The 15,640-nt window shown below is 33.1% G+C and overlaps 1 protein-coding gene across 22 annotated transcripts in view; it reads left to right on the top strand.

The window, feature by feature from the left end:
• The window catches only part of KHDRBS2 (KH RNA binding domain containing, signal transduction associated 2), a 592,066-nt gene that overhangs the window by 193,397 nt on the left and 383,029 nt on the right, over nt 1-15,640 (top strand). For all 22 annotated transcript variants that reach the window (XR_007401488.1, XR_007401486.1, XR_007401485.1 and 19 more), the window contains exon 3: nt 6,388-6,504. Coding sequence is in view for 4 of the 22 variants with exons in the window: in XM_049092592.1 (XP_048948549.1) it covers nt 6,388-6,504 (117 nt within the window). In the remaining 18 variants the exon portion in view is untranslated. The remainder of the gene's footprint in view (nt 1-6,387; nt 6,505-15,640) is intronic.

Genomic DNA, 15,640 nt, shown 5'->3' with positions numbered 1-15,640 from the left:
GAAAGTTGCCACCCATGGACAGTGAATACTTGAGCCTGAAGCTTGCCAGAACCTAGAACTGGAAGCTTGGAACTGTCTGTGGGGGCTCCTGTATCCACAGAATGGGAGCTCATGTAGCAGTCAGTAAAACAGCCATGCTGAGCACCATGATTTGCCAAGAATAATGGACTCCAATTCATGTTCACTTTCTGGATCTCATGTAACTTCCTGTTATTGACAAAATCCACAAAAGGTAGCATATGTGGAGGGGGAACTGGGAAACACAGACATAGACAAGTGTGTTGTTATAGGGTTAACCTGACAGCATATCATTCTTGAATTGATGGCTTTTCCCCAATTATTTTTGCTCTTACAAGCTTTGATATTCCTGTAGATGTGCTAAGACTTCTCTACAGAATATGCCCAGTAATGGAATAGCTGAGACATAGGTTAAATATGTTTACAGATCTACAAGACAATGCCAAAATGGTTGTATCTATTTACATTCCTTTAGGCAGGGTGTATGAGTCTTTATGGTTTCATATTCTGACCAATATTTGGTTTCTGACTACTTCATTTCTACCAACACAGTGTGTACCATCATTTTAATTTGATTTTTGTTTAAATTCTAATGAGGTTGAAATTTTCATGCATTTTCTTTTGCTATTCTTTCTTCAGTAACATTCATGATTTTATCTTTTATCTAATAAACTGTCTTTTCCTTACATTTTTATATTTGTTTTTGTAACCTAATGTTTTATTGGTAACATGTATTCTAAATATTTTCAAATTTGTGACTTATGTGTTCTTCTTAAAATATTCTTAATTTTAATCAAACATTTATTTTACAATTAGCACATTTTTATGTCTTGTTTTAGAACACTTAGACATTATTTCCCTATATTTTTCTGTCAGAAATTTAAAAATTTTGCATTTCACTCCTAAATCTATAATCCATCAATATTTATTTATTTTTTGTTATAATGTAAGAAGCAGTTTCATTATTCTTACCATGGATAGCCAATTATGCTCTGTATTAGACAGTCCCTTCTTTACTTAGGATATTAGATTCCTATTATTTCTGTAATAGTTAACACAAACTTATGACTTAAAGCAAAACAGATTTGTTATTTTACAGTTATGAAGGTTAGAAGTCTAAAATGGTTCTCATGGGCTAAAATTAAGGTGTCAGTAAGGCTGCATTCCTTCTGGGTGGTTTAAGGGAGAATCTGTTCCTTGACTCCTACAGCTTGTAGAAGCTACTCTTATTCTTTGGTTCATGGCTGCCTTCCATCTTCAAAGCCAGCAACTGCATTACTCCAACCTTGAACTCTGTTTTTTAAATTTACAAGGACATTGGGCACACCTGGATAACCCAGGATAATCTCTTCATCTCAAGATTCCTAATTTAGTCACAGTTGCAAATTCCCTTTTGTAGGATAATGGATTTACAGATTCTGGGTATTCGTGCATTGACATCTTTAGGGACCATTATTTTGCCTTTGTGCTTTGTACTGCTCCCTGTATCATATATTTTAACATGAGCAAGAGTCTATTTCTGGATTCCATTGCTCTATTTCCTATGTGTTCCAGGACTATACATAATCACAGTATCATAATTAATATAGCTTTATAATGAATCTTTGTATGTGATAAGCATAATCCTTAACTTGTTCTGCTTCTGAATGTTTTGGCTATTCTTGGGCTTTGACTTTTTCATGCATATTGTACAATCAATTGGTGACTTGATCCAAATCCTGTTTGATTTTAATTAGAACTGTACAGAATCTATAGATATATTTGAAAATAATAGATTGAGACTTTCTATCCATGAACATAATCTATCTCTCAATCTATTTATATCCATTTGACAGCTTTATTAATGTATTTTATATATTCTCTGTAAAAGTTTTGATGTTAAACAATTAAAATTATTCTTAGAAAATGTAATTTATTTTTTACTGGTGCCATAAATGGTATCTCTCTCTCTTTGTAAAATTACTAATTATATGTTGCTGATGAACGAAAATACAATTGATTTTTTTATATTGATTTTGTATGAAACACCTTGCTAAGCTCTTTTACTGAATCTAATGATTTTTCTGAAATTACTTTGAGCTTTTATGTATTTAAATTATATAAGCCTTGAGTGGTACTTTGTTTCTTACTTTCTGACATTTATAACATTTATCTTATTCAATGGCTTAAATTTTCAGTGTTGACTAAAATAAGAATGTACATCTTTACCTTGTTTTTGATATTATTTAATTATTAAATATACAATTCTTACTGGGTTTTAGTAAGCTTCCATTGGGTTAAGGAAATTTCCTTCATTTTTCAGATGATGTGAGTTTTGTAATGACTGAAATTGAATTTTATTTTTTTTTTTTTTTTTTTTTTTTAAATATTTTTTTTTAAATTTTTTTTATTTATTTATGATAGTCACAGAGAGAGAGAGAGGCAGAGACACAGGCAGAGGGAGAAGCAGGCTCCATGCACCGGGAGCCTGATGTGGGATTCGATCCCGGGTCTCCAGGATCGCGCCCTGGGCCAAAGGCAGGCGCCAAACCGCTGCGCCACCCAGGGATCCCTGAAATTGAATTTTATAAAATTATTTTTCTTTTTTAAATAAAATGTTAGCCTTTTTTTCTGTTCAAATAAAATGTTAACCTCCTTTTCTCCATTGCTAGTAAGACTTACAGTTAGAGATTATAAATCTTAAACTACCTGTGTATCTGTGATAAACACAACTTACTCATTATGTATGTCTTGTATATACAACAGGCCCTGGTTATGCTACTGCTTTGTTATGTGGGTTTTGTTTCATGAGTGAATTTGCTTTATAAATTCCCTTTTCTGCTTGACCTTTACTATCAAGGTTATATTAGCCTCTAACTGAGTAAAGGGATATTTCTCCATTTCTTTCTCTGGATAGTCTGCTATTAGCTCACAATCTCCAGAATTTCCTGGGTGAATTTCAAAACTGGCTTCCATACACAGAGAGCAAGGACAGACTGAGGAAAGAAGTAGGCTACTCCATATTGGTAGATGAAAAGTTTAATGAGCAATGGAACTTATATAATGAGGCTTGTCTTGGGTGGCTACAAAATGAATAGATCTCAGCATAGAGACCTTAATAGGGTTCAGTCATGTATACAGCCCAGATGATCTCAATAACACATCATTCTTTCTCAAAGCTGTGTCCTTGAAGTGGCTCCTATTGTGGGATCAGTGGGCAGAACATAAATTCCAAGGATGAGGGTGGGGGTTAAGAGCCTCTGGTTGCCAAAGACCAGGTCATGGGGTCAATAGGCAGTCACATCTTTCTCAGTGACTCCTCCAACATCTGCCTAGATTGGAATGATGTATTTCTTAAAAGTCTAGTGAGATTCCTTTGTCAACTGCCTGGTATTAGTATTTCTTTGCAGGACATTTAATTATGATATTATTTTAAAAATATTTATATGTTTTCAACTTTCTAAATTTTCCTCCGTTTCTAATTGAAGTACTGTTTACATATTGTGAAATGCTGAGGCTGTAGCATACAACTTGAGGAGTTTTGACAAAAATGTACCTATACATTTAGCAAAATATAGAATAATTCCACCACCCCAGATGCTTCCTTTTTGTCACTTTCCAGTCAGTCCAAGCTTGGCCTATTTTCCATAGGCAACTACTCTTGGGAATTATAACACCATACATGACTTTGGCCTCTAGAGTTTTGTATCATTGGAATCTAACACACACTTTTTTGTATCTAGCTTCTTTCACTCAACATAATTGAGAGGTACATCCATGCTGCTGTGTTAATCACTGACGATTAGCTTCCTATTTTTGTATAAACTTATTGATTCTGTTTGGATGGGCACTGGTTTATTTCTAGTTTAATGGTGATTATGAGTAAGATATCGTGGACATTCTTTTTTTTTTTTTTCTCGTGGACATTCTTATACAAGTTTTTTTTTTTTTTTTTGTATTTTGATCCAGGATCCCTGGATCGAGTCCCACATAGGCTCTCCTTGAGGAGCCTGCTTCTCCCTCTACCTATGTCTCTTATGTCTCTGCCTCTGTCATGTGTCTCTCATGAATAAATAAAAAATAAATAAAACTTTATAAATAACTGTCAATCTTTCCATTTCAATTATATCATTTTAAACTCCTAGCAGTAAAAAAAAAATAAAAAATAAATAAAAAAAAAAAAAACTCCTAGCAGTGGTTGCTCTAGTAGTTCCACATCCTTGTCAACATTTGGTCTTTTTTTGTTTAGTAATTCTGATATGTGTGTGTTTAATTATTGACTTGATGGAGTTTTTTATAGATCTACATATTAATCATTTTTTTAAGTTTTTGTTTTAATTCCAGTTAGTTAACATTTAGTGTTATATTTGGATACTAATAATTTTTCAGATGTATGCATAGGGAGTATATTCTCCCAGACTGTGTCGAATCTATCTAATTCCTTAATGGCTTTTGGGTGAGCAAAAGTTTTAGTGAGTGCTGTTTGCTTATTATTAAGTAACCTTTCTCTGTTTAAATTTGCAAAGACATTCTTATATGCCTTCTAACTAACATTTTGATAATTTTAGTTTTTATGTTCACATCTATGATTGATCTCAAAGTTTGCTTAAATGTGAGGTAGGACAGAAAAAGATTTTTTTGTTTGTTTTGTTTTATTGTTTGTTGCATATGAATATCTAATTGTTCTAGCTTTATTTGCTAAAAATTGCTTTTCAAATTTTATTGCTTATATACTTTTGTTGAAAATCAATTTACCTTCTATAATTTTTATGAAGTTTATGCTGTTCATTTACAGCAATCCACACTTCAGGGCAATATTAAATAAATGTGGTGAGAACAGACGTTTTGTAATTTATCCTAGATTTAGGGGAAAAGCATTTAGTCTATCACCATTCAGTAAGGTGTATTTCTTATTATAGGACCATAGACTTAAAAATATATATAAAAAGCCTCTGATTTAGAAGGCAGTAACTTAATTTTATTTATCTTTGTTTTTCAGTACCCAACACAGTTTTTGGTGCATTCTAGCCTTTTGTATTTTTTAAATTAATCAGCAAATTATTATCCAAGTCATTTGCTGTGGTAATGTTCTTTTAGTAGCTGACAACATACTCTGATAACTGCTCCTATTTCACCTGTTTTTAACCATGTTTCAGGATGAATAAACAAATTATTTATCCTGAATAAACAAATTATTCATCCTGAATATTCATTATTCATTTCAAATTGAAAAACCTCCAAGAATTTCCTATTTAGAGAAAATGTTTTGTATATATGTGCTATCAGTGGTGTTTTAAAACTTTTCTGTATATGTGATCACATCCTTTATTTACTGATCCTTAGCACAACTCCTTAACATAGAGAATGTATGTGATTTGATGAGTACTGGGTATTGAACTCGACTGATGAGTTATTGAACTTTACATCTGAAACTAATGATGTACTATATGTTGGCTAATTGAATTTAAATTAAAAAAGAGAGAGAATGTATAACTGAAGAATAATGGAATTGCTTTTTTTCCAAATCATGAAATTTGGAATAGAATATTATGGGCACAGATAATGCTTAACAAAAATGAATATTAAATTTTACTCTGAAAATCTTTTTAAGGGGTGCCCATGTGGCTCAGGCAGTTAAGCATCTCCCTTTGGCTCAGGTCATGATCCTGGGGTGCTGGGATCGAGTCCTCCATCAAGCTCTCTGCTCAGCAGGAGAGTCTGCTTTTCCCTTTCCCTGTCTCTGCTCTTGTTTTTCTCTCTCTCTCTTTCAAAAATAAATGAATAAAAATCTTAAAAATCTATTTAAAATGTTAACTTTTGTAATTTTGAAAGTGCAGAGTCTTTTTTTTTTAATTTCAATAATCTGATTGGAAAAAGAAAAACCTTAGTTCTTTCTCCCTAATTTCTTTCTTTCCTTGTTTTTTTTTTTTTTTAAGATTTCAGTTCTTTATTCATGAGAGACACAGAGAGAGAGGCAGAGACATAGGTAGAGTGAGAAGCAGGCTCCAGGCAGGGAGCCTGATGTGGGACTAGATACTGGGACTCCAGGAACATGCCCTGGGCTAAAGGCAGGCGCTAAACCTCTGAGCCACCCAGGTGTCCCTAATTTCTTTCTTTTAGTTGATTTATTTATTTGATTATGTAACTACTATATGTGATATGTTCAATATATTATTGATTTTGGCGATCCTTTAAGAAGAGGCATTCATTTTAAAATGAATCCTAGACCAGAGGTCTGAAATAGTTTCATGTGTGTGTCTATGTGTATGAATGGCATAACTCTCTTTTGCATGGTAAAGTTTGAGAGCCCATAAACCATCATTTATTTTTAGTGAAAATTATTACTTTTTTTCTACACTAAAACAGAATTCTATTGATTTTGTTTCCTAGTTCAATTTTGTGGGGAAATTGCTTGGACCAAGAGGAAACTCCTTGAAGAGACTACAGGAAGAAACAGGTGCTAAAATGTCTATCCTGGGCAAAGGATCAATGAGAGATAAAGCAAAGGTACTGAACTTTGAATTTGATATTTAACACAGACAGGAGGTTACCTGTAACACTCATGCTCAAAATTACAAGCACATCTACACAGTTCTCTTGTCATTTCCTATGATTTTCACTTTCTGGGACCACATTGTTGCACTCTCAGGCAATTCCTCTATTTTCGTAAAAATCAATTACCCATCTTTTTCTTTTTTTTCCCCTAGAACATGTAATTCTGTGTCTTTATTTTCTTTAGTCCTTTGTGTGGGTTGTTGTCAAATCTTCTCACTTTTTCTGTGTCCCTGTAGGATGTTTCTATATGTCTATGCTCATTTTCTTTAATTCCCTGTCTGAATCCCTTTTCTCTCTTCAACTGTGTCACCTAATCACATCCATTGTATCATTCTCTCTTTTTATCTCTATGCTTCATTTCACTCTGAGCCTCTTACCCGAAGCAATTTCAAATACTTATTTGCAAATCCAAGAGAATTCCACTTATTTTTGAAAATTTTTGGTGATATTAAACAACTCACCTGACCCCAAAAGAACAAATAAACTAAGAAATATATGAAATTTGATGTTCAAAATGATTTATTTCACATCTGAACTACATCATTTTCCCATTTTATAAAGTGATAGCAATTTTCTCTGTGTTAGAATTCATTGTTTTGGAAAAATAACCACCATTTATTGAGATTTATTCATAAAAGATCTTTTAGAATTCATTGAGAAAGGGTGGATATATTAAGGTAATATTATTTGACCAGGCCATGCTTTTCTGATTCGATATGTTACCATGGAAAATATTCAAAATATTCAAACATTTACTTCTGACTATAGAAATTACTTAGAAAATTGTTTAGGAGTTCTCTCTTTTAAGTATTAATGTGAAATCTTGACGAAAATTACAGTGGGAAATGTTACCGAACAGATATCTCCTAGTCTTATACTATGTACTTCATATTTGTGTGTTTTTATATTCTTCGCAATTTTGTAAGATTTAGATCAGTCATCATCTCCCTAATGGGGCTTTTCTGAAACTCCTGTGATAGGTTAAATCTTCTTATCACTTAACATATTTTTGAGATTTTCTGTTTCTCTCATTAAACTATATACTCCTACCAACCAGGGAAATATTCCAGTCAGCTTTGCTTAAGCAGATCCTGTTCACAGAGTTTTACATTGGATTCCTTTTTCCCTGTGAGTATGTTAGGAACCAGCATAACTATTTGAAAATCTAGTTGGAAACAAATTTAGTTCTATTAAGTTTCCATTAGGTTTAATTTACTGATATTAGCTGTTACTTAAAATCCAGCATCTCATTGATTACCTTTTAGGTGATCTATCATGCTTGTCTATGCTTCAAGTATTTTCATTGTTCCTTTACAAAATGAAGGAAAATGAGAACATTTAATAATAATAATAATAATAATAATAATAATAATGTATTGCACTATAAACTACATTTTATAGAATCTAGATAAGACCTTAACTGCCAAGGATGGTGGGGGCACAGTTAAAACAAAACCATAGATATGGATATGCAAAAATTAACCTCAGTGAATAATTGATTAAAATAAAAATAAATCCTTGGTAAAATATTAATCACTATGCCGCCATTTTACCTCTCTGCAACATGACCTGATCAGGAAGGAAAATTTCATATGTGATTTTGTTCTTCTAACAAATAAATAAAACTTACCTGATTCTTCAGGGGAAGTATATACATGTGTATGTATATATATGACCACACAGGAATATATTCATGCATTAATTGCAGAATTATTTATTTCTGGGTCACACTATGTGTCATCTATAGTTCTAGTTCATAGTAATGAGTATGACCAAATTTTTTCTCCTTCTAGAGATCACATTCCAATGGGAAAGCCAGACAATAAATAAGTGAATAAACATTTTAATAACAGTTATGTATTAAAATAATACAGATTATTTTTCTGTGTTGACTCTGCTATTAAGATGCTACACAGTACATATATATATATATATGTTTTTTTTTTTACACAGTATATATCTTAAATTTGATCTGTGTTTCATGATAAAAAGGAGGTTATTTGGATAATTATCTAAGTCAGGACAAAATTACTATGCAAAAGCAATTCTTATACCTCTGCTGTGTGCTCAACTATAGATTAAATATTAGGTTCAGTAGAAAAGTATTAGGGATGCCAGGGTGGCTCAGTGGTTGAGCTTCTGCTTTTGGCTCAGGGCAGATCCCAGAGTCACGGGATCAAGTCCCACATAGGGCTTCCTGCATGGAGCCTGCTTCTCCCTCTGCCTGTGTCTCTGCCTCTCTTCTGTGTCTCTTATGAATAAATAAATAAGATCTTTTTAAAAAAAAAAAAGAAAAGAAGCATTAGACATGAGTCAAGCCCTCACACAGCTTTACAGCTTTTAATTTAATTAAACATCCTAATCTGTTTAACTTTCTTTAAAAAAAAAAAGAAAGAGTTAAAATATCAGTCACTGAATTAGAGGGTGGAGAGAGTTACATTCTTATGACATTCTCTCTTTAACTTTATTTTTACAAATCTAATAAGATTTTTTCATCATTAGAACAATATGAAGTTTAAGATTTGTTATAAGATCATTATAAAATTGTGTGATATAGAATTCTAGTGGTTTAGTGTAGTAAGATTCTAACAAGTTTCAGTGTTTTTATTTGTCTTATTTTGGTTTTGGTGGGCTTGGGGGAAATATTCCTTTTAGTTTAGTTATACCTAGCAAATAACTCTATGAACAGAGAGAAAACAAAACCAAAACCAAATGAAATGTGGTAATATCTGAGGTAATACCAGTAATAAAATCCTATCTTATATTCAATATTTTATTCCCATACTAGTCAGATCACTGAATATGCAAACTCACATTCTACTTAAAACTCTCCAGGAATGTTCGAACAGAAGCTAACTTTTAGCGGTGATGATAAAGATATTCTTAGAAAAAATTAGAAAGTAATATATACAGTATGTTTGCAATATTTCAAAATATCTCAGGAAATTAACTGGCAGTTCAGAAATTTCTTTAAAGTTTGAGTCCCTCATATACCATATGGCCAGCCAGTTCTAAATAACCACGCAGCTGCAGCTTCTCTAGCAGTTGCTTCTGAGCAGTCTTCAGGGGTAACTTACTGTAGCTTTGGAGAGAGTGTTGCTATTTTTAGTGATGCTGATGGCAGAGATTGGCGAGAGAGAACAGAGAAGTGGTGGTCTACAGGCTTATCTTTGAAAGAGTGAGGAACAAACATATTATCTTCAAGAAACAAGATTTGAGAGGTTAGAGGAGATCAGAACCAGATAAGAGTGAGGAAACAGCAGGAAAGCATCAAAGCAAATTTATCACCTACGTTCATTGTCTTTAAATGGAAGTCACAGATAGATATGTTGCAAATAAATTATATTGCAATGAAAGGTATTTGGGCATTTATATTAGTAAGCATGGTTGAAATTATGGAATGCAGTCTTAAAACATCGTGATGATTTTATGTTAAAAGTAAAGTGCTGTTTGGTGGAGTTTTATTTGAAAGTGTGTGATCATTCTCTAGGCAAGCCTTTCTCTTTGATGTGCTAATATCATGTTTCTATTTTATAATATATCTTCTGTATTTGGTGATGGCTACTTTAGTAAATCCTTTCTGATTTCATGGCAATTTGATTTTCATCGACAATAAAATCAACCGAAAACCTTCAAAGTGATGCTGCTGCCTGGTGGGTGTGAAGCCCGTACCAATCATCTTTCTCTCATTTGGCTTCTGGGCTATGCCTTACATCAGACAGCACAGTTAGTCTCTCAAATCCTGAAGGGGCGAGGCCATGCTCACTGCTTGTCAGTCAGGCTGGGATCGGTTATGTAGACTCCTGTTTCAACTTTTTAATATCCTTAACAACAAAGCGATTTGTAATCCCACAAAAATCAAGAGCCCAGACAGTGATTTTAATTTGAGCTGTGCCCCTAATAAACTGCACCGTAGATCAACAATGTTTTTTCTCCACTTTGCTCTGCAGGAAAGAATGCCTAGCCTATCACGACTGCCAAACAGAGATAGAAGAATAAGCCTTATTCTTTGCTTAAGTATCACTTGAGTTTGTAAAGGACAAAGAGTATATGAGGAATTACAGATAGGCGAGAATTTATTTTTGGTTTATTCACTGCATTCTTCTGTTTCTTGGATCTGAATTTTGAGAAATGAGAGTAACTGACTAAAAGGTCCCACCTGAAGGATCGTGTAGTAGCACATGTGATATGGAACAGTGCATTGTAAATACATATTTTGTGAGAACTCAAGGAAACTTGTTTCAATGGTGAACCAACACAAGGTTATTTCAACATATGATATATTCGGACTCCAAGTGACCAAACAATTAAAATAGTCAGGTTTGAGTTGAAGAGTGGAATATATCATGATACTAGTGTGAAATAATTTTCAACATTAACATGTTAAACCCTTTTATGTATAGTTTGTCGTTCACTGTAGGGGGCTTTGACTTAAGAATGAAAAAAAAATACCATAAACCTATCCAGGCTCAGTTCTTCATAAACTTCAATGACAAAGCATGAGGTGGCAGTTTTTTTTATATGTTGTGAATCAAAGTTCTATATTACCTTAAATCTTAACATTCCTCTAGTCTGATTTTATTGACAATTAGACAAATTTATTTTAGTTTTTGTGGTTAAAGCCTGCTGTTTGAAAAACCTCCAAGGACCTAACGTCTCGACTGTAAACTAGGGATGTTATACAAAAAAATATATTTTTAAAGTTACTAGTATAATTGGTTTTCCTTCGTTGCCACTTGTCACTCATGATTTGGACTGCACCCTTGTTTCCCATAAGAAGCGAAATGAGGGAATCACAGAGTCAAGACTTCTCACACCACATTGCAGGAAATTTTTATTTGTTAAGCTATTGAAAATAGAATATATGAAGACAGAGACATTTCTAGACATTTTATATATTATAAACCAGAATTGTAATAGTGTATTTATTTTCTACCACGGAGAAAGCCTATCCCTTTTTGTTCTGAGATGTATTGTCCACCTCAAAATATTGCAACTGAAATTCAAATGGGATATCTCCAATACAGAAAGGGACTGATGATATCTTAGAAATATTTTAAATTACACACTCTGTGGTAGTTTTCAAGATGGCTGCAAAAATTCTTTGACATTTCTCTTAGAGAAAGATGAGTAGGGTCTAATTCTCCTCCTCTTGAATTTGGATAGTTTTAGTGACTCGCTAGTAACAGAAAGACTGCAGAGGAGGTGTCACTTCTTCAGGATTTCTAAGGATCAGTGGGAAGACACAGTGCACTTTCTGTCTCATTTAGAAGAACACTGCCTTTAGGAACTCTAAGCTGCCTTGCAAAGATTCTGAGAATCTCTAGGGCTGCACCCCCACCTCTCATTGTGAGGAAGTCAGTTATATGGATAGGCCTTGGATAGGTAGCTGTGGGAAATCCCACTGGAGCCCAGCCTTTGAATAATCCTAAGGCAAAACATCACACCTGCAAGTAAAGAATTCTCCAGATGATATCAGCCTCTAGCCATTTGAGTGAACACAGGCTGTTTGAGTCCTTCTACGTGCACCCCAGACTCTAAGAGCAAAACAAATTATCCCCATGTACTCGGTCTAAGTCCTTCACCCACAGAATCCCTGCACATAGTGATAATGGTATGGTTATTATTTTAGGCAACTGAGTTTGTCATGGTTACTTATATAATGCTAGATGACAGGAACACATTCCTACAATTTTATTTATAAAATTAAAAGATTATCAACATTGACAGCCATTTTCCAAATACTGGATTTGTTCTCTTTTTGTGTTTCTACTGCCCTTTCATGGCAACTACTAAAGAATTTGAAAATTTCTGGGGTTTTGTATGGGTTTGTGTATTTGGCATTTTGATGTTTTTGTGATTTATTTGTGCCTTATTTTGAAGCATATGACAAAGTTCCATATCAGAATTGCCAATAAGGGAAAATGCTTCCAAGAAAGGTAATTCAAAGATTTCCAGAATGTTTGACTTAAAAAGTATTAAGCTAGTCAAAAGGCTGGTCTAAGACATTTGTACCTTTGCATGTCTGCTTTAATAACAGGAGGCTCAAGGTTAATTGGGTAGGTAATTCTAATTTCTCTGTAAGGCTTCTCAATTTTATTACAATCTAACAAAGTGAGTGCTCCAGCATTTTATCAGGTTTTTGTTAGGTAGATCCCAGAAGAGGAAAGCATGGCACCATACAGCAAGTATTGCCCCTGACCAAGATTGGGACAGTTTTCTTTCTTATTCCTTCTTTTTGACCAAGTCAGATGGTTGAAGGTTTGTCTTAGCCAAGAAAAGGACATACGGCATTTTGGTTCTGAGAACATTAACTGAGCTCTTTGCTTCATCAGTTTTTTATTACATTTCTTTTAGATGGTAGATTTTAGATAAGGGATCAAGTTATAAAATACACCACTATGAAATTACCTGCAACCTTTGCATGGACCCATTGACAGTCTAGCAGTTTCCTATGTTAGGGAAGAAATTCTAAGCAGAATCCTAAGGTGATTCAATTTACTGATACACATTTTTATACTATTAGTGTATTTTGTATTATTTAGTGCTACATATATTCTTAGTTGGCCTATCCCTCTCAATATATATATTTTAAGTATTAATATTTGCTTTGCTTTTTAAAATTGGACCCGATCTTTGCTTTGCTCACACATTGCAAATTTCAGTACACACATGAATAACCAAAGCATAGACCCATATGAATAGACAATGAGTATATTGGATCTATGTAATAGGTCAAATGAATATATCATTGCTCTAAGACAAGAATTGGATATGAGAAAGAAAAATTGCTAAATAACTTTATTTTGTTCATTGTAAGAAATAATACATTTTTAGTTTATGGATAATTTTAATGTCAAACCAAGTAAGAATGGTTATCTAAAAAATTAAGAAAAAGGATAAACTCCTAGATAAGCCTTTGATGAAAAGGTTGTTATCTGTACATTTTGAGAAAGAGGATGTTAAATATTTGTTTTATTTTATTTATTTTTTTAAAAATATTTATTTTAAATTGTTAGAACTTGACCCCAATATAAGCATGTTTTTTGTGAAGAGAAAATTGTTGGACTACTTGTTCTAGCACAGCTTGGGGAATTCAGAGATACAGTTAAGAGGATAATGGGCCCAGAGCAGGAATATTGAAGAGAAAAATCCTGCACTTAACTCAAGTGCACTCTCAGCACTAATTCAGATTCTGCATTTCATTAGTTGCAGTGATGTTTTTGACTTTGTACTTTGTTTTCTCTTTATTGTTGTTTTTAATTTCACAATTCATTCGAAAGTTTTATAGTAATCTAGTTTTATCAGTCATACATATCTGAATCATTCTTATTTGAATAGTTTTGTCATGAATACTTGAAAATTTGTGTGAGTCTTGACAACCCTTGATATTTCAGGGTTGCCATTCATAAGGCATTCTCTATGAACTGTACCCCTAACTGTCTGATACTGTTTGTCACTAGCACTGAACCTAGTTGAGTAATTAAGCATACCAAATATCAATACAGGAAACACTTCATTGTGTTTTTTTCTTACTATCTAAATACCAGAAATCACCTAGACTTCTTATAGATATATTTATTTTTAAAATGTTATCTGCAGAGATGTTTATTGTTTTGTACATTTTTTGTGCAAATGACATTTGTTTTAATTTTGATAATATTAACATTTAGAATTTTTTGCTTTTTGCGGTTCACTCAGGGTTTTGAGATAAACTGTGAACATATGGCAGTATTCTTGCATGTGGTTTGCCCTAGATAAAGCGTACCTAACCTATAGATATGTAATTGTTAACATCCACAATTCTAGCATCACTCTGAAGTTTAAAACAAAAACAAAAACAAAAAAACAGGGATGCCTGGGTGGCTAAGGGGTTAAGCAGCTTCCTTCCGCTGGGGCATGGTTCCAGGGTCTTAGGATCGAATCCTACATCAGACTCCCTGCTTCTCCCTCTGCATGTGTCTCTCTGCCTCTCTCTGTGTGTTTCTCATGAATAAATAAAATCTTTAAAAAAAGCAAACAGATTAATTTAGAGATTTTAGAATGTCTCCACAAGCTTTCATGTTCACATTTTGATGCTTATTCTGCCCTTTATTTGCTGCTTCCTCTTTCTCAATAGTACACTTACTGTTTTGTCTTCCTTTTGTGTACTTTGCATGTTTTGACAAAATGTTGATTTCAATTATTTGGAACTTTTAGGGAATTTTTTCCCAGTCTTTCATAATTTTCTTCCTTCACCTGTCTACCTTAAAAAAATTTTTAAAGCTATACCAATTTAAAATCAGAAATTTTTTTCCGGTGTTTGAATACTGAGTAGCTCTTATTTCTATTTCCCTGAACATTACTAAAAGGTGTTTCCTCAGCAGCAACTCCAATATCTTATTTACTTAAACCAAATCAATAGTCACCCCTACCAAACCAGGAGCATAAACAATGAAGAATACGATAGTAAGACCATCCACTGAATAGACAGTCTACCTTGTGCTGAGTTAATATTTTCAGGATCTCAATTCTATACATTTTAGATTAATAGTGATATTCACATTTTAAAAATAATAATAATAACAATAACAATAACAATCTTAAAGCATGTAGAAGCTTATTTTGATTATCAAATGATAATCTTAAGGAAAATTTCGTAATACAGATAAGGAAAAACTATGTTTTGTTGGCAAGACTGTATCTTTAGCATAATAGCTGCTTGAACATAATAATTAAACTAAAATAATTCTTAATATTATGAAGGTGACTGTGGGGTTGTCTTAATTTTCATTGAACTGATTGGAGTTGTAGCATATGTGCTTCCATATCATACCCGTACACATGCACATATACATTGGTTTATACAATCTTAGAGTTGGCGAGAAGGCAAAGATGCTGGTTTAATTTATTAATCTTTATAATCAGGTAAAAAATAACAACATAGAGATGCGGACCAGTTTCATGAAAATATCTTGCTTAAACTAGCAGATTAATTCCAATGATCCATAACATTGGAAGAAATAGACTCTATTAAGCTTTCTCTGATGGTCCTTAAATTATTACACCCAAGGTAAGAAGAAAACAGATCCAGATTATTTTACATAAC

Source organism: Canis lupus, chromosome 12 (genome assembly GCF_003254725.2).
Source record: "Canis lupus dingo isolate Sandy chromosome 12, ASM325472v2, whole genome shotgun sequence".
NCBI classification, from domain to species: domain Eukaryota; kingdom Metazoa; phylum Chordata; class Mammalia; order Carnivora; family Canidae; genus Canis; species Canis lupus.
The sequence above is the reverse complement of the archived record's forward strand: the minus strand, read 5'-3'. Positions and strand labels throughout refer to the sequence as shown.